This window comes from Populus euphratica, unplaced genomic scaffold, assembly GCF_000495115.2.
Source record: "Populus euphratica unplaced genomic scaffold, PopEup_1.0 scaffold818.1, whole genome shotgun sequence".
Lineage (NCBI taxonomy): Eukaryota > Viridiplantae > Streptophyta > Magnoliopsida > Malpighiales > Salicaceae > Populus > Populus euphratica.
The window spans coordinates 79540-102863 of NW_011500684.1; the positions used below are offsets into that span (position 1 = coordinate 79540).

General features: G+C 33.4%; 4 protein-coding genes and 1 pseudogene across 5 annotated transcripts; 4 read left to right on the forward strand and 1 right to left on the reverse strand.

The window, feature by feature from the left end:
• Positions 1 to 204: 204 nt before the first annotated feature.
• On the forward strand, positions 205 to 4665 carry LOC105115985 (F-box protein At5g39450-like). Of its 2 annotated transcripts, none has more exons than XM_011013106.1 (2): positions 205 to 2857; positions 4235 to 4665. In XM_011013106.1, the coding sequence occupies exons 1-2, from the start codon at positions 1014 to 1016 to the stop codon at positions 4248 to 4250; spliced, it is 1860 nt and encodes a 619-aa protein (XP_011011408.1). In that variant the 5' UTR covers positions 205 to 1013; the 3' UTR covers positions 4251 to 4665. The 2 variants fall into 2 exon arrangements, with proteins under 2 accessions (XP_011011408.1, XP_011011409.1); XM_011013107.1 differs by lacking the exon at positions 4235 to 4665 and adding an exon at positions 3959 to 4023.
• A 1622-nt stretch (positions 4666 to 6287) lies between these two features.
• Positions 6288 to 6974, forward strand: INH3 (inhibitor-3). The gene has a single exon (XM_011013109.1). The coding sequence runs from the start codon at positions 6407 to 6409 to the stop codon at positions 6716 to 6718; it is 312 nt and encodes a 103-aa protein (XP_011011411.1). The 5' UTR covers positions 6288 to 6406; the 3' UTR covers positions 6719 to 6974.
• A 2012-nt stretch (positions 6975 to 8986) lies between these two features.
• Positions 8987 to 11582, forward strand: LOC105115986 (putative methyltransferase DDB_G0268948; annotated as a pseudogene).
• A 1148-nt stretch (positions 11583 to 12730) lies between these two features.
• LOC105115988 (calsequestrin-2-like) lies at positions 12731 to 15058 on the forward strand. The gene is made up of 4 exons (XM_011013110.1): positions 12731 to 12935; positions 13026 to 13143; positions 13271 to 13423; positions 14547 to 15058. Exons 1-4 carry the CDS (start codon positions 12928 to 12930, stop codon positions 14745 to 14747), a joined length of 480 nt encoding a protein of 159 aa, XP_011011412.1. The 5' UTR covers positions 12731 to 12927; the 3' UTR covers positions 14748 to 15058.
• Positions 15059 to 15520: 462 nt separating this feature from the next.
• LOC105115989 (vacuolar protein sorting-associated protein 20 homolog 2-like) lies at positions 15521 to 18977 on the reverse strand (the record flags this gene model as incomplete). Its single annotated transcript, XM_011013111.1, has 6 exons — positions 15521 to 15804; positions 15892 to 16042; positions 17390 to 17473; positions 18002 to 18154; positions 18229 to 18381; positions 18878 to 18977. Coding segments are annotated over 6 exons (667 nt in total), but the record flags the coding sequence as incomplete, so codon positions are not given.
• Between the last annotated feature and the right edge of the window lie 4347 nt (positions 18978 to 23324).

Below are 23324 nucleotides of genomic sequence, written 5' to 3' on the forward strand. Positions count from 1 at the left end.
CATGTGGAGGAGTCAAATTCAATTAATGCCATATAATCGAAGGCTCAATCACGCACCGTGGTGTGTGGGACCACTAAACACGTAAAAGAAGCCAAGACTCTTTAGATATTCCACGTGGAGCAATCTTCGGACCAGATAGTGAAGTGATGTTTGGCCTCTAGGGACGTCTTCTTGGCTTCGACTTATAGTTCTGTTTCAATAGTGGCTGGCCAGTGTATGTACAGTCTAGTACTAAAACAAGAAAAGATAGAGTGTGAGGGACGCAAGAAAGCAATTAATAAAAAAGTTAGGACAATATTTGATGAAACCAAAGCTTCAAGGCAATTTCTCCTTTCACCATTTCTCGGTGTCCATCATTCTCTCTTGACAAAGATGGACAGCCGACAAGCCAAGCGGAATAGTGGTTTGTGGACTTTGGGTGTTCAGTGGAGAAAGAGATGACTTGACTCGACAAGTTGACACACAACGCAATGCTAATACGAGGAAGTTTCTCTATTCAATTTCCATGCTGTCTTTTTTTTTTTCATCGCCTTTTCTTTCAAACAACCAATCTTTTGTGAGAAACGAAGAATTTGAAACAAACCCAGTTCATCTGTTTAGCTCTGGAGGATATGAAACGAGCCCTTTTTAGTCCTGGTGAATCTGAGGCAAGGGGAGTTCATTTCAGGAGAATCTGAGACAAACCCAGTGTTGCCCTTTTGTACCTCTTGAAGCTATGCATGTTTATTACAGGCATGAGCTTGAGAGTCCGTGGCAGACCCGTCTCACTTTCCAGGTTTGCATCTGCTTATTTTGATTGAATCGATTCGAGAAAGATGGGTTCTTTTGGGATTTCAAGGGTGAGGCAATGTTCTTTTCAGCTTCTGTTGTTAAATCAGCTTGTAATTGATTTGTTTGGTCCTAATTATGTCTATAGAATATCTAGTGTTCAGTGATTGTGCTGTTTAGGTTAATATAGGCATAATACAATTTTGAATTGCTTGGTAAAGCCATAAATAGTAAGGTGAAGCGGTATGATGCCTGAATTTTGTGATTCATGCTTGCTTCTTGCTCTTCCTGATGATGTATTTACCATTGTATGTCGGTTCCTTTCGCCAAGGGACATCTGTACCCTAAGTCTTTGCTGCCGGAGCTTATATGCTCTTGTGGCATCTGAGAAAGTCTGGCTCACCCAATGTGACATGGTAGGACCTGTCCCTCATCGGGATCTCCTGGAGTGGCGGAAGGGTGTGTCATCTTACAGGGCATTATGTCGATTCCTAGTTAGTGTTAAGCCGTTAATTGGAATCTGGGTTCACCAAAATCCCGAGCTTGGTAATGTAGTTTATGTCATGCCAGGTTTTGTATCTGTTGTTGGATGCCGGATTTTACCTCAGGAGTTAGGCCCTTTAGGTATCGAGGAGGGTCCTATTTTATGGGCACCGGTGTTTGAAATAATAGGTGACCTTGATGGTTCCACAACATTTTTCCTACATGGAAGAGACAAAGGGAATGACTATGTTTATCCTGGTTCAGTCAAGTCTGTTGAGAGGAATTGCAATGTCTTGTTGCTTGAGGTTGACCCTAGGCAACAGAAGAGTAAATTATTCCCTAATAAGAGCTTTGCCTATAACCCAGACAAGGAGCTAGCAAGAAAGGTTTCTAGGTCACATAGTGGATTGCCAGGGTCAGAGAGGATGATCATACAATGTGAGGCTCAGGTGCCTTTTAGCCGCCTGGCTTTCAGTGACAGAAGAAAGTTGATTGAGGTTGTCACCACCCAAGTTGGTCAAAAGGTATCCGATTTGGAAAATAGTCTGCTATTTCCTCGGTTGAGAAATGATGAAGAGAATTTTCAGAAAGATTTGGCACTCTTGTTTGAACGGAGATCAGTTCTTTTGAAAATGTATAATCTTGGTCAAGGCTTCAATTGGAAGGAAGCTCCTGAAGTGCCTTGTGATCCTATGCAACTGCAATTGAGTGAGGTTAGGAAGTTTCTTGATCAATCAAGTGGGTCTCTGAACGAGGATGATAATCAGATGCAGTCCAACACGAAGAGAACCCTTGGTGGGTATTTCAGAGCAAGCATCAGACAGATTTTGGGGAAGCCGCCCTCCATAAATGGTAGCCACACACATTCCAAGCATGGTTGTTCAAGGAGTGAGAGAAAACATGCACCGCTGCATGATTTTTTAAGGTCAGGTGATACAATAGGGCTGACATTACACGCCACTGTGGTGAGGTTATCTTCTTATCGCGCATGGCCGAATATGCATGACAGCCGGTTTGCCCTATACAAGTTACCCATGCGAGGTCCAAGAGCTGATGAAGAATATGCTGGTTTATGGGGAGGGACTTTTGGTTGGCCTCCCGGGAAGCCCACTGAAGAGAAGCCTGGAAAGGCTCTGTTCTTTCTTTTGGTCTCTTATGAGGAGTCTGAAGGACAAAGAAACCTCATTGCTACTAAGATATTAGAAGGCACCCATTATGTTCTGCATCCAAATGGCTCAGCAATGTTCATAGTTAATATTGATGAGCCTTTATACGATCCATTTCCTTGGGATGTTGATGCAAATTCCTTTCCTTTGATCGTTAAGCATGCATTTGCAGGGGAGGGTATAGCAAATGGGTATGGTTTCAGATATCCAGGCTCAAAGCCTGGTTCCCTCTTTGTAATTGAAAATGGTCTCCTTGTCTTTGTTTGGAAGGATTCGAGAACTGTCTTGACCATGCAGAGACTGAACTTACAAGAGCTTTTGAAGAAAGGTGAACGGGTGCCTGCTTTACCTCCCATTAGCAACTTCTCATACTTGACCAAGTCCTATTCAAATGTCTTTACTGGCTTCTCAACTGCCTCAGCTTGTTTGCCTTCACCAAGGTTGGCCTTCTCTATTCAATGCTTATTTTCATTTTTTTTTTTGGTAAATAAATATCAAATTGTTTTTTCTTGGTGATTTACATTATCTAAACTGGTTGGTTCCATCATGTCATTATGTTGTCCTGTTCCAGTTGTTTATGAGCAATCCACCCTTTTATTTTTAATTTCTCCTTCTCCTTATGTCTTGTGTTTATCTGTAAAAATGCCGAAGGATACTATATTAAAGTCACAAAAAAAAGTGAAAGGGCATGGACAACTGAGGTGGCTAGAAGAATTAGCTTTGAGTTGTAACATGGTAATGGAAACCATGTTCTGAACTTCTAATTTCTGGATTGATGAGAAACTTACTGTTTGATGGCTGATTAACCAAAATCAGCTTTTATGATTTAGATTAGAGCATTGTGTATGTTTCTAACTTTGTCAACGAGGCATGGTTTCTAGCATTATCTTGCATCTTATTGTCCGTCTTCACTTCCATGATTCTTGTATGGATATGATGTGTTGATGAAGCTCTCCTGGTGTTTTGACCAATTGCTCAGCGCTATTAATCGTTCAGTACTATTAATTGCTCAGCTCAGCACTATTGTAATCATTCAACTTTTTATGGATTTCCAAAATAATCATGAGGCCAGTTATCTTAGGGTAAGTCTGAAAAAAATTGAGCCAAGCCTTCTCTATGGGGCCTTAGTTTGGGTTTTAAAGGATATTTCTTTTTATAATTTAGCTGAATTTTAAAACTGTAGGGCAATTATGCATGGCCATGTAGGTAGCCTACTGGGTGAAAGGAGATTTTACGTCTTTCCTTGTTTATTTTTTACTGCCGTTGTATCATTGTGCTTTCGAAGACCAGACAAGATGAAACATACAGTCTTTGACATACTATGCTCAGTTTCCACTTTCCACCATTGATTTATTTCGTAATTTAGAATGGTGCCCAATCACTCCTCTGTTGTAACTGGCGTGAGTCATCATTCAGTTTGAGTCTGGATCATTGTCATTTTCTTTTATGCTCAAGCTTGGACTGTACATCTTTAAGTTCAGAAGTAAGCACATATTTAATATTATTCTGTTTCTTTTGTTTCTTTGCATATGCTGCATCAATCTTTCAATGTAAGGCAAGGGATAAGAAATGATTGTAGAAAACTCTCAGCAGGCCTTACCTTCAAGGCAAGGGATAAGAAATGAGTTCGTGTTGAGTTTAAGTGGTTAAACTCTTGTACTTTACTTGCCCTGCACACTGGGTTGATTTCATAACATTGGTTATGGGAAAAGAATCTAGAATGCTGGTTGTGGTAAAGTTGGAGAATGATGTGCTTTTAAATAATAGTTCATTTAGTCAAGGCTTCTCAGCTGTGTTCCCTTGTTTCTCGTTGACAGGCTAAGAAACTTATAGGCACTGAACGCGGAGTCCAAGAACCAAGGGGTTATTACAAATCCATAAAAGCTGAGGTGTCCTCTGTTGCTGAGTTGATGGTTCAACACATTTTCGCTGGTGCCTTGCTGTTGCTCATTGATGGTCAAAGTGATAGTCAATGTTGCCTCGTTCCTCCATAACCCTTCTCTTGGATTATAAAGGTTAAGGTGGCTCTAATGAATCCTATCTTGAGACAAGCATTGAGTAGAATTATATTATTTTTATGGCAATAAACATAAGGTATAAGCCGCTAAAATTGTAAGTAAATAATTTGGTGTGTTAATTAATGATTGGTAGAAGGATGAGAGATTGAATAAACTGGCTTGGCAAATGCATTTGGATTGTATAATTAAAAATGGAAATGCTCCATATCTTATATTTTCTGGTTTATCTATTTGTTTGTGAGTGCGTTGTGCTTGTTTCCATCTCATCCATACTTTCTGATTCCAAGGCCCTATTATTGTGTTGTTCTTGCATAAATGTCTTGCAATATAGTTTTGAATATCAGATACTAGATGTTCAAGTTGCAGCTATCCTTGTGATTTGGCGAGTGCCATCGGTTCCAAAGTCTATTTGACATGGACAAAACTTTTTGTGATTTGGCCAGTGCCATCGGTTCCAAAGTCTATTTGACATGGACAAAACTTTTGGATTCAAATCCCAGTAAACTTGGACTTTCCATTGTAATCCTCGAAAGAACGAGTCTCAGCTTTCAACATGCATGGTTTATTACACGTTTAACTTTAGGATTTTGGAGTAAGGTTGCTGATTCTAGTGCATGGTTTCCTATTGTGGAATATGAACAGGTATTTGTCATTTGATTCAGAAATTTTACTTTTGTTTCCCGTTATGTCAATAAAATTGATCCAGATTTACCGTTTAGTATTATTTACTTCTAGTAAATGGTTAAAGTATGTTCAAGTATAAACCATGTAACGGGGTTGGGCTATTTACATATTCCAAATGGTCATGGACTTAATTATAAAATCTGAATCTGTTTACTGGGCTAACTTTAAACTTGAGATGTAAATTGGTTTGAAAGTTAAAAAAAATAACTAGTTAAGGCATAGACACAGTTTGTTCCGATCAAATTCAAGTTAACTCATGATTTAAATAGCTTCAGATAAAACTTAATTCTTAACTTGTTTTTTTCATAGAAAAATAATTTATCAAAACAATATTATTTTAATATTTTAAAAAATAAATAAATTGAAATCAACCTAGATCAACTCTCATGCACCGTTCACATATTTACATTTCACTTTATTCATATTTTTTTCTTTTTAATTAAGTCTTTTTATGGCTAAATTGAAGGTTAATTGATTCTAATTTGTTGAGTAATTATATAATTGAAAGATAGGGAATTGAAATAGAAAAAACAACAAAACTTAGTGGCACCTTCAAAGTTTGCATTGAAAGTTGATTTTGGTCTTTATACCTTTTAATTTCTTTCTTTTTGATTTTTTTGGTTTTCAAAATTTTAATTTTGATATATAACTTTATTTTTTTTAGTTTTTGATCGAGAGAGAATAAAGAATCATGGGATTATGGTGATAAAAAAAAAACTTGATTGACACCAATTAAAATTATTAAAAAAATAATTTTCATGAGAAAGTTTTATTTAAATTTTTTTTATTGTTTTTATCACTTGAAAAGATAAATTTATCGTAGTTTAAAAAGTTTTATTTATTTATTTTTTATTAAAAAAAAACTGATCCGCGATGAATAATATCAAATAGCAATTTACATTACCGCATTAGGTGGATACAAAGACTATTCTTAAAATTTCTTCGAAGAAAATTATATGATTTGATTTTGATTAACAAATAAGCTGATTAGAGCACCGTTTTACCCGGGAAAGAGAGAGTAATTAAAAAAAAAGTACTAAAAGGGGCATGCAATTGATATAATATCATTAACCATTAAAGTAGGAGTACTCAAATAGAACGTACAATAAGTTAAAGGACTAATTTGAAGTTATCTCACAAAAAGAAATTTCCAATTGAAAAGAATATTTGGATTCTTCTAGTTGGTTCACGAAAGAAAAAACGAAAACAAGCCAATTGTATTTTGTGGTTCTCGTTCTCTCCTTCTCTGCAATACCTAGCAAGACACAAACCGCCAATAACTCCGTCATGAGCACCACCGCGACAACCACCACCGTAATGAGACCACCACCTTCTTCCTCCACAACCACCACCGTCCTGGAAAATCTCACCCGGCAACAGCAACATACCCTAACTTTGCGCTTAAATAGGCCGAAAAAGAAGGTTTCGTGGAAAGAAGGCACTGTGGATAACGAGTGTATGCAGAAGAAAAGTTCTAAAATATGTTGTATTTTCCACAAGGAGAAGCCCTTCGATGAGGATGATAGCGATGATGATTGCAATCATGATCATAAATCGGACGGTGATTGTTCTTCTTCTCAAAACAACGGGGGTGATTGATCGATTTCGTTTTTAATTTTTAATTTTTGTTATTATAAGTTTAGAAAAAGAAATTCTCCTCTTAAGGGTATTGTTGTATGTGCTTAAGAAGGAATTGAAAAATTTTAATTTTAGTTTCTTTTTTTGATTGGTGAATTGCTGTGTTATTATAGTGTATCTGTGATAGATTTGCTCCGGGTTGTTGTTTTGATGCTCTATTTGACAAATAGAAATATGTTTTGTGATGAAATAACAGCGCATGAAAATAGTGGAGCAACTGAGATTCTGTTGGCGGATAATCTATAAATTTTGTTTGATAGAACCAGTAGCTTAATTTTGTATGGATGTTGGGCTAAACTGCCGTATTGCTTCTGAAAAGAAAGCTTGGGGGTTGTTAATGGTTGATTTGACTCAGTTTTATGTGGGTTTGGTGAAACCCTGTGGCAACTGGTGAGGTATCTTGTTTTGGTTTCGAACCCTATTTGTTAATGTTCTATCATCCATGAGAGTTGGACTATTCCTGTTGTTTGCTTGTTTAAAAATCGCGTTTTCTGTAAACAAAGATGAGGGTATTGTCTTTAGACCCCAGAAAGCTTGTTGCTTGCTTTTGATGTTAGCGGCATTTTTCAGTTGTCTCTATGTAGTCATTGGGATGTGAATAGCATTTGATGCGAGCACCATTTATTAGCAGGATGTTGATGTATCCATTATTTCTGTAAAACTACAGGAGAGAGTTAATGTTGGTATGGTTATTGAGTGAGCCTGTTTGGCTCAGCGTTTGCGGTAATGTTTTTAATTAATCACGATTTCTTCTCATTGGTTACAAAATAGAACACAATTTTCAGGCATGGATTCTATCATTAAATGCGTTCAAAACTCAGTTTTGTTGAAGCTATTTCTGCATACTTTTCGTAATGGTACGTTTTGCATGCTATTTTTGTTTATTGCAATTGTGTATGTTTATAAACACAGTAATAGACTAATAGAGGTGTTGAACAAGAAGAACAAAAACAGAGCGTTGCAGAGCACAGTAGAGAGCAGCTCCCTCAGCTCACTGCTAGTTACTTCTTTTTTCCTTTTTTTTTTTGTCCCTTCCCCGTCATCTTCTGTTTTCTGCATTCTTTATTATTTACGTGAACAGTGAAGAGCAGCTTATCATCAGCTTTAGCTGCTTTCACTGTCAGTCACTGTTTTCTCTTCCTCCTTTTCTTTCCCTTTTACTTCGTTTTTTGCATTCTTCACCATTCGAAGAAGAAGATCAGAAACAAAGCACAATGGAGAGCAGTTTCCTCAGCTCACCACCGGCCTCTGCCTTTCCCTCATTCAAACACTACTCTTCTCCTTTATCTTCTACATGCTTCACTGTTTATGATCAGATTAGCTTCTGACCCAACTTAGATGCCGGTGTAAATGTGATCAAGTAAAATAAAAAAATTTATTTTTTTTAAATATTATGTTTTATTTAAAAATTAATATTTACAATTATTTAATTATTTAATGATATTATATAATCATATTAAAAGAAGATTATATTAAAAAAAAAATTGTGTGATGATATTAACAGAATTTAATTATAATTATAATTTTATTTTTGATATGATAATATTTTATTTGATGTTGTTGCATGCTTAAAAAATTATGAAAACTATAATTTTTATTTAATAAATTTTATATGTAATAGAATTATAAATAATTTAATGAAAAAATAAAAAATAATTTATAAAAAATATTATTTATTTTATAATATAATAACAATAGTTAATTCTATAATATTAAAATTGAAAATTATTAATAATAATATATATTATTTTATATCTTTACTTTTAAAAGTATCCTTAATTAAATATATTAAATAATTTTTTTAATTTTAATTTTAATTATAGTGTTAATTAAATATATATTTTTAAAATTATACCTATAAAAAATATTATATACCATACCTATGCTAAAAGCGAGCACGAAATTGCGTGGATGGGGCTAGCCTCTAGGCACATTGAGTAAGAAGTATGTCGCCTGGACGCGTATTGGGTACCAAGTCTGTCATTTATGGGAATTCTGAATCCACGTCAGTTTATTACCGAGAAGAGATTGTCAGGGAACTTGAGAGTTCATGGGATGGGCTGGAGGAATTTAAAGTATTTTTTATTTGAAAATATATTAAAATAATATTATTTTTTATTTTGAAAAATCGTTTAGATATTAATATAAAGTGTATTAAAATAATTTAAAAATATAAATAAATATTAATTTAAAAATAAATAAACTTTTTTTTTTTAAATTTTAATGTTATACCTTGTTTTGAGCTCAAATCACACCCCTTACTAAGTCTGCGACCTTTTTCTATAGAAAGCAAAATGAGGACTAATTAGGTGTCTGATAGGCGAGTTGCTGAGAAATTAGAGGAAACGAGGCCGAAGTTTCCCGTCAGAGAAGTTTTTCCTTTATGAAGTTGACGACTTGGATCTCGTCTTAATGCACCAACAGTAGCGAAGTCTTTGGAAAGAATCTTGATATTTAGCAAATCGCGACCATTCTTGGTAGAGATCATCCTGCACTTTCCTCATCTCACAGGTTCTTTTCTTTGTTTGAAACTTGATATTTACAATTCTTCGTAGGGACCAACCTTGCACTTTCCTCATCTCACAAGTTCTTTTCTTTGTTTGAAACTTGATATCTACCATCGGCAATTCTTCGTAGGGACCAGCCTTGCACTTTCCTCATCTCACAAGTTCTTTCCTTTGTTTGAAACTTGATGCCATTCTTAGTAGGGACCAACCTTGCACTTTCCTCATCTCACAAGTTGTTTCCTTTTTTTGAAACTTGATCTTTATAAGCCGATGACAATTCTTGGTATGGGTCAACCTGCACTTTCCTCAACTCACAGTTACTTACCTTTCTTATTTTCCTTTTCTTTTCTTTTCGGCTGGTTAGAGGTTCACTTTTCTGTCACCATTTATTTTCCCTGAAATATGATTAATCCTGCTTAATACTTGAAGCAAAGCTATTAGCGAATACCATTTGTTTTAGGGTAAAAAAAGAAGTAGACATACTAATCCTCCAAATTGCAGGCCACTCTCCTGGATAGGTTTATTTGACCTCCTTGTAAACTCAGACTGCCATAATTTATTATACAGTAGTCCGTCGTCGGGTCATCAAAACTTTCACACGCACATATACTATCAGAATTCACAAGATTTTACATGGCAGGTTTGTTTGACAAGCAGGCGTCTATATATGTGGATGCAAGGCCAACATATCCAAGCGAATGGTTCTCAATGTTGGCTGCTCTCACCCCTCACCACTGTTTAGCTTGGGATGTTGGTACTGGCAATGGTCAAGCGGCTATTGGTGTTAGTTCTCTCTGTGTCTTACATTCTTAAACCACAGCTAAAGAAATTGAGACGTGAACAATCTTAGCTCTCTCTTTTAAGTGTCTTATACTAACATTTGATCAGACTTAATGAGTCAGCAGTTATCCAAAAAACCCAAGTGACATATACTCCTTAAAATTGAAACAAGACCAGACATTAGATATGTCCTAAGGCGCTCAAATTCTCTATTCTTGACAGGTCTAATTAGTATGATGATTTGGCGTGAATCAGAACTTTTGTTTGACCTTACTTTGTCGTGTTTGTATTTTGACTAGTTCGGAAAGATGGTTGTCATTTTCAGGTGTCGGAGCACTACAAGCAAGTGATAGCAACTGACATAAGTGAAGAACAACTAAAGCATGCCATACCACACCCCCAAACTCATTACTTGCATACCCCATTAACAATGTCCGATGATGAACTAGTGACATTACTTGGGGGTGAAAATTCAGTTGATCTCATTACTGTGGCTTCAGCTGTGCATTGGTTTGATCTGGAAAAGTTCTATCCAATCGCCAGGCGTGTTCTGAGAAATCCTGGAGGCATACTTACGGTTTGGTGCTACTCAGGAATCCAGCTTAATTAGCCCGGAAATTGATCTTCTCTGAAGGACCCACTTTGAGAGGACCTTTCCTTTTCGAAACCCAAACATCAAGTATGCAGTAGAGTGTTACAAGACACTTCCATTTCCTTTTGAAAGTGTAGGTGTTGGGAGTGAGGGGCAGCCACTGGAATTGGAGATGCAAAAGGAGATGTCTTTTGTGGGACATTTGAAGCTTTTAAAGTCACTTTCATTATTTAATACAGCCATGCGACAAGGTGTGGATTTACTGTCAGAAGAGGTTGTTAGAGAATTTGAAAGTGCATGGGGCGGGCCTGAATTGGCTAGAACTATTATCGATAAGACATATATGCTTGCAGGGAAAGTTAAGCTCTGAATGAAAGTGCTTAATACAATAGTGCTTCTTTCTTTAGAGGTCTGAGCAGGATCCATTATACTACAATGCATGTTTAACATTCAAGAATGAATCAGTAATATTGATGTATCAGTACGTTGCCAATTTCAGTGTGGTACTTGGATGTATAAATATTGTGTTGAATTGTTCAACTCCTTTACTCATAAAATAATCAATTTGGGTTCTTCTGGGCTAAAATGAATCCAGTTTGTTTGTTTCACAAGCAGGAAGCAATATACCTGGATTCTAGCTATGCCAGATTATCCTGACGAATGCCTGGTAGGCTATGCTTGCTGCTCTCAGCTCCCGATCGGGATGTTTGTACTGGCAATGGACAGGCAGCTGTTGGTGTTAGCTCTCTTGTCTCCCTCTCTGAATTTCTGTTTATTTCTTGTTTTCGCTTTAGATGGCAAGGACACACTCAAGCTCGAGAAATGTCTCTATTCTTGCTATACATATCACCACATTACGCCTCCATTGTTAAAACTAGTGCTCTCCTGCATTGTTTGCATCTCAATGGAAGAATTACTAATAAATTAACAAGAAAACATTTGATCAATGATTTTTTATTCTTGTTTCAGCCTGTTCAGAAAACCATTTGTTTTAGTTTTGGGCTGAGTTTCCCAAGTACATACTATTGGTGTGTCCCAAGTGGCAATTGCACTAATATATTGCAGTCACAGGTTCTTACCCCAAGAAAAATGTATGCAAAAAATTTGTTACCGGCAGATCGATCGGCATTATGAACAAGTGATCGGCAGCGATCTAAGTGAACACTATGTGATGATAAGCTAGCTTAATAGGTGGTGAAATTCATTCAATCTTTGTTTTCTATGATATTGCCCAGATGCTACAATCTCCTTTGCTAAACCCCATACAATCAAGATTTGATAAGTAAAAAGAATAAGAGTATTTGAACTCCAATGCTCTAGAGTTTGGAAGTTGCTTCTTTCTCGGTAATTATGGATTGTGTAATCTCGAATTAATTGAATTCTGCAGGTGAATTGTAAGTTATGTTTTTTAATTGATTATTGGAGGTCTTAACATTCTTCCTCGAAAGAGATGGAATGTTTACAATCTCGAGAACAGAAAGTTAGGAGAGATGAAGAAGCTGCAGAGATTTGGGAATTCGATGCCAATATATTTTTTATGAAATTATATTTTTTTATATTTTTAAATTATTTTAATGGATTAATACTAAAAATAAAAAAATATTATTTTAATATATTTTTAAATAAAAAATATTTTAAAAAATAATTGCTCTAATTATCATTCATTTAATAGTTTTTACAGTAATTTTCTAGAAACCATCCTTTATTTTTTCACATACCTATTTTTTTTATTATACCATTGGAATTTGTTATATGATTCACTTGATATTTTCGATTACTAATCATAACAAAAAAATTAATTTAATATAATTTAATAAATTACTTTACTATAAACAAGTTTACTCTACAGTGTATACTTTATTTTATCTAGATTCTACTTTAAATTTTTTTTTTTATAAGAATTCCCACCTCTAGCAACACAAAAAATTATTTTCCTTTAAATATATTATTTTCTTCTCAGTTGGATTAATATTATGATATTAAGACACTTATTTTGTTGTTGGAATGAATTTATGATATATATTTGCATGGGTTGGGTATTTAAATGAATTTATGATATATATTTTAATTTTTTTAAAAAAATATTTTTCAACCGCAAAAATAATCTATTGTTGGCACAACTCTACTTGTTGGGTGTTAAGAAATGCCGTGTCTTATTCTCAGACACTCTCTCTTGCCTTAGGGTTCGAACAGAATCAATCAGCGACTCTAGTGACTGACGGGCATCTCCATTGTTCATCTGCTACAGCTCCCGCGACTCCATCTCTCCACTCAGCACCCCTCCATTTTCAATGAAGATGTACGTTTCTAATTCTTGAATAATTCTTTTTTTCTTTCTTTTTTACTCTGGTGGAGTTAATAATAAAGAATTGAAGCAAAAAACATGCAGAAAAAACCCAAATGCAGGTGCCCTAACCAATTTTGAAGTGCTTGATTTTCTAAGATCGAGAGGTGCCTCGAGGGATGTTTCGCGGGTTCTTGCTCCTGTAGCGGCATCAGAATACAAGGTTGTTTTTCCTTATTTAATTTTGTTTGGAATATGATTGCAAGGAATGGAACAGATGGATCTGTATTGCTAACCGTAACTAATTTGAATTGTGTTTGTTTGATTTTTTTACGTTGTTTTGTTTGTAGGTTTACGATTATTTGGTTGAAACTCCTGCGTGCAATCTAACAAGAGAGAAAATCAATGAATTCTTAGAGAGATGTAAGAAGTACGACCTTGCCAAAGCTGAGCTTCTTAATATTATCAATATTAGGCCTTCTCAAACTGTCGAGATTTACACGGTAATAAATTTGTTATTCTTGTATGCTCTTTGCTCTCCTTTGCTAACATACAAATTAGGTATCAGGTCTTGTAAACTAAGATTCTGGTGCCATTTTCTCAAGCTGCTTGCTAATTTGCTTTATGCTATTAGAGTGGCTTATAGAGCTGTAAGGTTGTATGTGTTGGCCTGAGGGAGGTTTGAATGTTTGAATATGTAGATAGTAGAGTCTTGTGCCATCTGCTATGCCTTGGTGATTGCTTTGCTCTCTTAAAGTTGGAAAAATTTTCAAGTCTAGGAATTGGTGGTTGTGCAATTTCCATCACACTTAGATAGCAGGTTTAAAGTGGGAAATTACTGACAAGGCAGGATAGTATTGAATTCGGCAGATTTATTTACCAAGAAGAAGTGCTGGATATGGTTTTCTTATATTTAACTGCAAGTTCTGTTGATGAAATTGTGATGTATATCTGAGCGGAGCTGAAGAGTAGTTGAGTTATAAATGGGAGAGGAAAATGGAATGGTAGATCAGTTTGAAGAGTGTAGAACTCTTACTCAGAAATGTGATTACTTTCTCTAGAGTAAAAATTGAACTTGGCTTTCAGCCTCTTTGCAAATTTTTCACAGCTTAAAAATTCTTATTTTTGTGTTTGTATCTAGTTGGTAGCTTCCAGACTTGAGCTGTAGAATATCATGGGCAAATAGTGACTACATGATGTTCTTGGTTTTGTGGTTTTGATAGTCCTTAAAATGGTCCTTGTGGATGATGCAGCAAATATGACAGTGTTGTTAAATAAATATTCAACCTCTTAATGATCATAGCCTGGGTGAAGGAATTATGCTATGTTGATACTGCCTAATCACTGAAAGATCATAATCTGAAAAAAAAAAAAAAACAGTTGTTTGCTTTCCTGACAATGGCCAATCTCTCTCCCCTTTCTTTGCTTGCATCTGGTTTAAGGAAATGTGGTATCATGGTCAATGATGTGTATTCCACCAAAGTTCACTAGGAAGACAGTTTTGCTTGCTCGCGCGGACAATATTCCTTCTCTCTTCTCTTCTTCTGCTCTTTCTTTTTCTTCTTGTGGAGGTCAGGGGTTTCCTTTGCAGGTTCATTAATTATTTACTTATCTTATACTTGGCAGATCATAGAGGAAATGGATTCACGTTTTGACATGCCAATCATTGAAGAACTTGTTGAATTGGTTGAAGAGGTGCTGCCACCTCCTCCAGGCCAACCAAATGCCGAAGGTGGGACTGATGAGAATGAAGAAGAAAATGGAGAAGGGGAAGAGAACAATGATGAAAATGAAGCTGCAGACGAGGAAGAACCAGAAACTAGTTGAGGCCATGTATGCTGGATTGTCCAAGTAGAAACCGATCAAATCTAATTTTGTTCTTGATATTACAGAGAGTAAAGTGGTTTAGGATGCGTAGCAAATGAAGTTAATGAAACTTAAGGAGGTTTTTCTTTCAATTTTTGGTTACTGTATCGAATGGATTTGGATACTGTGGACAGTACATACCCCATTTCTTCTTGGTATATACAGTTGGAAGCTATGTCATACGTGCAATGTTTGCTAGGACACAGTAATTGTAGCAAGGTTTTCACTTACCAATTATCTTAGTAAAACGTTTTTGGTGTGATTGTACTAAATTAATCTTTCAAAATTATTGGAAGCTCAAAATATATGATTTAATTAGTGATACTTTCCAATTAGAAGTATAGTAATCTATTTTTCAGTTTGACATCTTGTTTATGTATCTTTATGCAGTCGCTGTTTCATTTTTCACATCATTTTTACACGGAAACAAAAGGGAAGAAAGAAATGCTATTCCATTTTATTTTATTTTTGTTGGTAAAAAGAAGGTGGCGCTGGTTCTAATTGTGAAGGAGCCAAAACCCAGGTCCTGAAAAGTTATGAGAAAAGGTTTAAATTGCTTCGTTCGTATCCTCTCCACTCCATATTTATGCTTCAAGAATCGAGCCTCTAGTTGTTGAAAAACTAACCAAAAAAAATAAATCCCTTTTCATTAAAAATCCCTTTTCTAGTTGTTTATGCCATTTCATGGACAGTCCATAAATAAGCATATTATGGGGCTGAAAGCAATTTACAGCAGATGAGAACATGAAGGAGAGGAATTTTCATTATGTAGGAGACTTAATTTATCCGAATACCAAATGTATAAGCCACATGGTAAATTTACAGCTATGAATAAATCTAATGTGCACGATTGCAATTGCAAAAACAAACCAACTTGCGTGCCATTGCAAAGTTTGTATCAAGATGAAAAGAATTTGTGAAGTGCATGCTTGGATTCTGGGATGGCCAGCAGCTCCGCAGGACTGCAGCATTGCTAAAAATGTTTTCCCTCATCATGCTGGCAATGGTTCTTCCAAAACTGCAGAGAGATGATGAAAATTGTCAGGTTATTGAATTGCTAGCGCACGCGCACTTATACCTAAGGGGGGGACAGGGAGACAATAACCTTTTCTCCTGGTGGAGACCTCAGCTGAAGCAGTTTCAGCATCATCCACAAGAACAGGTGGTTTGGTTGGTACATCAGGAAGGTCCAACTTTTGCTCCTGTTCCTCAGACAGCACTTTAGTGGGCACTTCTGGCAACTCTTGAACAGCCATCTAAATAAACAAAAGTTTATTTTTCAAATAAGAAAAATAAAAGGGAAATACAGACAATTCTCAAGGTTGACAAGAGTCAAGACCAAGTACGAGCATGTAGTCTGTTGACAGAAAGTTGCAATAAAATCTACCAGTGCACATACAACCATAAAATTAAAATAAAAAAATGACAAGAAGGAAAATTCTGATTCCATTTTAATTGTTCAACTATAAACCTTCCCCTCAAGCAACAAACATTCGAATCAACGTGTGAAATGTGCACCCATAGCTCCGGGTGCACTATGAGTTTAGATTACTTAAGGGGAGGGCTGAGCTGTGGTCATGGAGAAAGGCAGGAAAAACTACTGAAGAAAAGCTCATTTACATCTTGGAATGGTTAGATAGGTAAACAAAAAAGACTTAAGGAAAAATAATTTATTTGATGATAGGAGCACAACCTATATATTTAATAAATCTCAAATTATTCCCAGTATAAAATGTTTTTGTGGGATTGTTCAACAGTCACCATATACCCAACGTAAGGTCCTAGCAAAACCATGCACCACCAGTTACCATATACCCAACAGCTTAGCCATAGCAAAACCATGCACGGGACGAAGGTACTCATCTAAATCTATCACATCTCATTATTCCCAATATTTCTTTTCTGAAGCAACTAGAGGATATCATAGTACACCATATCATGACCTAGCAAAACAACAAGAACTGGCCACTCAACTAAGTATATTATAAGAATTTACCATTAATGTTGTGTTTGGTATACGGTGAAGAATTTTGAAGGAAAATGTTAAGGGGGTAAGATTTAAGGGTGAAATTTTAAAGGTGTGAAAAACGTTAAGGGGTAAAGTATTAAAGACAATTGGTGGGAGATTGAAAAATTATGAATAATAGTGGGATCCAAACAAATATAAATCAATTTTTAAATTAAATATAATTATATATAAAAAAAACATATATCCATGGTGTAGAATGAAAGGAAATGAAAAAATGGATAGAAAATTGTTACATTCAAAAAATATGAGGAAGTCACAAAACCCAAAAGTTTTAACACCTACTCTTTATTTAGGGTTAAATTTTAAACTATTTAAAAATTTCTCCTTCCTCGAAACTAGTACCAAACATTAGTAAAGGGGATGAAAAATTACAAGGGTAAATTTTCTCCGCTTCTAACTCCTACCAAACATGTCCTAAACTTAACAAAACCTCAAATCAAGCCTGAATTGGAGCTAAATGGTTTCATAGCATGAAGAAATTGAGTGATTTAAACATACATAAAATGTAGAAGGCAGTATAACAAACATACAATAAATCTCATGAGACAGTAGTGATGTACAAAATTAATCATACCTGAGTTTCTAAGTTCTCAAATTCAGCTAAAATCTCCTCTTCATCTTCTGCTGATAGTTTCTCCCCCAAGATAGCATTAATTTCCTTCAAAACCATTATAATTTTAATACAAATGGAGAGGAAAGAAAGAGGTGCAGGGAGAATGAAAACTTGAAAAGTACAAAGGGCAAGCATTCTAATTCTTCCCCATTAAGAAAGTACAAAATAGACACTATTAAAGTCACAGTAGAAGCACATACAAGCATCGAGTTCTGATCATTATAAATGCAGCAAACACATACAAAGTTCTGCACACATAAAAGTGCATCTCTAATTTCCATATGCCAGAAAGGTTATATGAGATTCAAAGAGCTGATCCTAAAGATATGTTTTTAGACATACAACTCAATATTGAATTCCATTCCAAGTGGCTCTGAACTACTGTCAGCAACTCCTACATGTTTTTAGGTGGGTGCATTCATGTGCAGACACCCATGCATACACATATCATACACATACAAAAGAATTTTATATATTTATATTCCTTGGGGATAGATAATCCAACAAAATACAATGTCTAAACAAGATGTCCAAGACATTTTCGAGATAAGTAAATTTCAGTATGAAACTTACATCTTGATAAGCTTTAGCTTCAGCAGTATCATCCATTAGCTTCTGAACATCATCCAGGTTGACCTCACTTTGTATTGCTTTGATTGCATCAGTACCTGACTTTAAACTCTCAAATACAGCTTTCTGCTTGCTGGCCAGCTCAATATCTGCCAACTGAACCAGAACACATATTGTGGAACATCATATAACATTTGAAACCAAACTACATTCTCGCTATTTTTACGCACTTGTTGTTCAACATTAATGAGCCACGTGTCCACTTGCTTCAACAATTCTTCTTGTGTTTTCTTCTTCTTCAACGCTAACAACGCCCTGTCCTTTCTCTTTTCACGTATCAAATCTTTAGCAGCTTGCTTTTCCGCTTCAATCACAGCTTCAAGCTGGAAAATTTTCAATTCAAAAACAAAGTGATAACCACAAATAAGCGATCGTTTCTTCGAATTCAGCAGAAGCCACAACTCACATTTCCATCACAGGACACCATTGCAATCTTCCAAAAGACACCATAAAAAACTTAGCCATTTCAAGATTTTAAAACTAACCCGTTTCCATAACCCTAAAAATACACTTTCTTTGTAGCTCATGGCAAAAAAGCTTGACTTTTTTTTAGTTAAGAGAAGCAAACCAACAACAAAAAATGGGTTTTGAAAAAACCAAAATGAAATCCGAACTTTCCCTTATCCTTTTGTTGTTACATAATTTGATAAAGAATATCACATCTCAGGCACGAAAAAAAGGTTTTTTTTTTTTTAATTTCCGGGTAATCAAAATTGTGAATATAACCAAGCAGAAAACAATCAAACTCAAACACCCATTAAATTTCAAGGCCTAAGAAGTCATAAAATGAATTGAAATAGAAAAAGGAGAGGGACCAACCTGTGGTTGATATTGGGCAAGCTTCCGTCTTTGAGTCTTGAGCGAGAGGATGGCTCGATCAACATCAGTTATCTTCGGGTTCTTCACAAATATATTTCCCCTTTATCAATCTGATTGAAGATTTAATCTGGAAAAAAAAAGATTCGAAGAACCTTCTATAGGGATAATCAATTGAAGGTTTACTATATTATTGCAGAGCAGCAAAGCTTCCTCTCCGATTTTCGTTTGTTTTTTGATGCCCAAAGTCTGTTAGAGTCGAGAGTCCAACGATTTTTTAAAATTAAAATTTCACCTTTTTTATTTAAGAAAAAACATGTGTTGGAATGTTTAGTATAATTAAGTTCTTATAACTTATTGAGTTGTGATCATAGTTTTAGTGTTTTTGTCAGCAAATTAATCTGATTTTTTTTAAATTAATTTTTTTTATATCTTTTGATATTTTAATACATTGATATTAAAAATAAAATTTATAAAAATATATATAATAATTCAATATATTTCTAAAAATTATATTTTAAAAAACAACTAATTTTTAAAAATCAAGGACTGGGATGGATAAACTGAATTAATTGATAATTTCTTTGAAAAAATAACATTAATATTACTCGGACAGTCAAAAAATTTAAAAACATTAATAATTTTTTTATTAGGTTTTATCATTGTGAATCAATTTGTCTATCTAATAGGGTTAAGGTATGTCAATTTTTTCCTTTAACATAGATCGGTTTGGGTTTTGAATTACTTGGGTGCTGAATTTACCTTTCAAGTTGATTGGAGTTTTACAAGTTTATTATTTTATTATGATGTGTTGTATTTTATTGTTTTGCAAAATCAAGATGACTTCAATAAAACTAATGTTTGAGTTTAATAAAAGAAAGTTTAATTACTATATTTTAATTACGTCAATAAATGCATGGGAGTACGAAGGCAAAAGACAAGAGAGAAAACAAGGATTAAAGCATCATTTGAAAATTTGATGTAAATCGTGTTCTAAAAATATTAATTTTTGTATATATTTTGGATTATTTTGATATATTAATTTTAAAAATAATTTTTAAAAAATAAAAAAAAATATTTTAATATATTTCAACATAAAAAATATTTTAAAAAATAGTAGCAATCACATCTCCAAATAAACATAATTTATAAAAATAAATAGTTAGCTATTGAAAGCTTCAAGTGTTAATTTTAATAAAATCAAGATTACAGGCCAAAGTAAAATATTTTTTAATTAAAATGATGCTAATAATTATGGTTAATGCTTTGTACATGGGATGCATGAGCATGAGCTCCTAAGGGTTGAGTTGGGTATAAATATAAAACCTATATTAAAAAAAGTTAAAACATGAAAACATTATAGATTATTACAGTTATATCATTATCAATTTCATCATAAATAATAATTTTAAAAAAACAAAGTAAAACAATTAAAATATCCTTTAAAATAAAAAAATTTAAATTGGTGGTAATTATTATGAAATAAATCAAGAAAAAATTTGATATTTGATTATATATATATAAACAAATAACAAAAATAAAAGTGGTTAATACATATAATACATGTATCAAATACATGTATCAGCATATATTAGATATATATGCCATTGTAAAGGCTAAAATCCCACATCTTTTATGTTGTTGGAAGTGACATTGTATCCTTTTAAAACAAAAAAACGAGTGTTGTAGGTGGTGGCATGATTTATCACAAATAATGATTTTTTTTTCCTTGCTTTCCTTTTAAAATTCACAATAAACATGTAAAATTTTAGAGTTATTATGTGATTAAGGGGGTATTGCCACTTAGGTCCTTGTTATTATTATTTTTTTCTTGGTACTTTTTAAAATTTTAACTTGTTTTTAATTTTACCTTTCAATTCTAATTTGAGATATGTTTTTTTTTAATTTGATCATTATTTTTTTAATTTTTTTAATTGATTTTTCTTTTCAAATTCACTCTTCAATCAAGAATTTTATTTTATTTTAAATTTTAATTTTGATACTCATTATTTTGATTATTTTTTATTTTTTTATCATTTTATTAAATTCATTTTCTCCTTTTAATTTGACCATTTAATACAAAATAAAAATTATTTTGTATTTTAATTTTGATCATAGTTAATTTGTATTTTAATTTCGATCAACATTTTTTTAATTGAATTTTTTATTATTTTCAATCCTCTTATATAATTGAAATTATTTTTTCTATTTTATTTTTAGATCTGATTGATTAAAAATTTAACTTTATAATTTTTCCTTGCATAATGCTTTTGGTTTGACGTCTTAGGTCATGAGTTGGAAAAGTTAACCTGGGATAACATTGTTTCCTTTGTTTTGTTCTACTTATTTTCTTTATTGCTTTCATTGTTTAATATTTTTTTAAAACAAAAATGAGCTTTGTTATTTTTGTTATTTTTTTTTCTATTAGATTATTTTGATCTTATAACCTAGACTATGAGCTTGGTGGGATAATTTTGTTTGATCAGCTTGAATTACTTGGAGTTGTAAGTTTGTGATACTAGCTCGAGTTGATCAAAAATAATTTTTTAAGGCCTTTGTAACAACTAAAATTCTCTTTCTATCATGTAATTGGAAGCGACATGGTGTTTTTAGGATAGTGCATGTAATTGTTGGTGATATAATTTATCATTAGTAACACAATTTTATAACTAGTGACATTTTTTTAATCAAATTTCATGCTAGCCATGCAATTTTTCAAAGTTGTTATTTGGTTTATAGGTATTGCTACTTAGATCCTTGTTCTTTTGATTTGTAATTTTTATTCATGGACCTTTTATAAAAAAATAATTTATTTTTAATTTAATTATTCAATATAAATTTGGAATGTATTAGTTTTTTTTTCTCAGATTTAACACCTATTCTTTTGATTGTTTTGTTTTTTGATTCCTTTTGTTGAATAGATTTTTCTTTTCAATTGCATCCTTTAATCAAAAGTTTGTTTCTATTTTTTATTTCAATTTTGATTCTTATTTTTTATTGTTTTTGTTTTGATATTTTGTTAAATTGATTTTTTTTAATTTCACCCTTTAATAAAAAATAAAACTTATTTTGTATTTTAATTTTGATTCTCATTATTTTAATTATTATTTTTTATTTTCAATTATTTTATAGAATTATTTTTTTCAATTTTATTATTTAATATTTAATTAATTGGAAGCTGATTTTCATCATTTTTTCAAATAAGGTTATTGCGGTTTAATGATTGGGTTACGAGTTTAAAAATTAACTAGGGTTGAAACTAATTTTTGTATTTTCTTTTTGTGCCTATTTTGTTTGGTGCTTTTATCAGCCGACATTTTTTTCAGAAAAAAAGAAAAAAAATAATTTTTTTTTCTTATCAGGTTATCTCGATCTCATAATCTAAGATACGAGTTGACAGGATAACCAAGGTTATCTCAATCTTGATTATCAAGATTACATATTTGTCATGCCAACTTAAGTTAGATTATTTTTTTATCCAATTTCATAGACTAAAAATTAAACTATATCAATTGTTTTCTTTTAGAAAAATGAAACATGAGATTCAAAAAACACATAAAAAAATATAAAATCATAGGACTATAAAAGCACAAATGAAAAGCTCGATAGCAATTCTTAGAGTTTTTAATGTCCGTTTGGTGTTGTGGTTTTAATGTGTTTCATTTCAACCACAATTTATAGTCCGTTTGGTAAATATTTTGGATGCAGATTTTAGAGATAGATCCCACTAAAAATTGAGTTTGTATAGTCGGTTTTGGTGAAGTAAAAAAATGTTACTTTTCACTTTTTTTTTTTATTTACGTCGGGTGTCCGGGCCAGCTTACGCGCACCACGACTAATCTTCACGACCCACTGAACATCCTGCAAGCCCAGTGAGCAGGTAAGGCACCGCAGGGGTGACAGGCGTGCATGATAAGGTTCGAATCAGGTGCGGAGAAAGGGGACAAGCCCCTCCTACTGCTGGGCCAGAACCCATGTTACTTTTCACTTTTCATTGCATGCTTGTTGTCAAATGTGTAGGGTGAGTTAATTCCCTTGGCATAGTGTTCACTTCAAGAAGTGAATAGTGCTAGGTGAATTAATTCACGGGTTACTGTTTACATGAATAGTGACTCTAATGTTTATTGAACCACATCCAACCTGAAAAAATTCAACTTTTTTAATTGTATTTTATTCAAAAACTAGTATTTTATATTATTCAATAACATTACATATATTGAAAGAAGATCGCAAGATAATGTAACATTTGCAGAATTTGATCACAATTCCTATCTTGTTTCTGATGATATCTTACCTGATTTTGTTACACACTCAAAAAACTATAAAAACTATAATCATTATTTGATGAATTTTATATATAATGAAATTGTAGATAAGTTGATAGAACAATAAAAAATATTTAATATAAAATATTATTTATTTAACGATGTAATAATAATAGTTAAATTTA

Excerpts from the sequence above, each read along its gene's own strand:
- LOC105115985 (XM_011013106.1), top strand. The coding sequence starts at position 1,014 with ATGATGCCTGAATTTTGTGATTCATGCTTGCTTCTTGCTCTTCCTGAT.
- LOC105115988 (XM_011013110.1), top strand. Across the intron at positions 13,144-13,270 it reads TAGCGGCATCAGAATACAAG|GTTTACGATTATTTGGTTGA; the intron begins GTTGTTTTTCCT and ends TTTTGTTTGTAG. Across the intron at positions 13,424-14,546 it reads AAACTGTCGAGATTTACACG|ATCATAGAGGAAATGGATTC; the intron begins GTAATAAATTTG and ends TATACTTGGCAG.
- INH3 (XM_011013109.1), top strand. The coding sequence starts at position 6,407 with ATGAGCACCACCGCGACAACCACCACCGTAATGAGACCACCACCTTCT.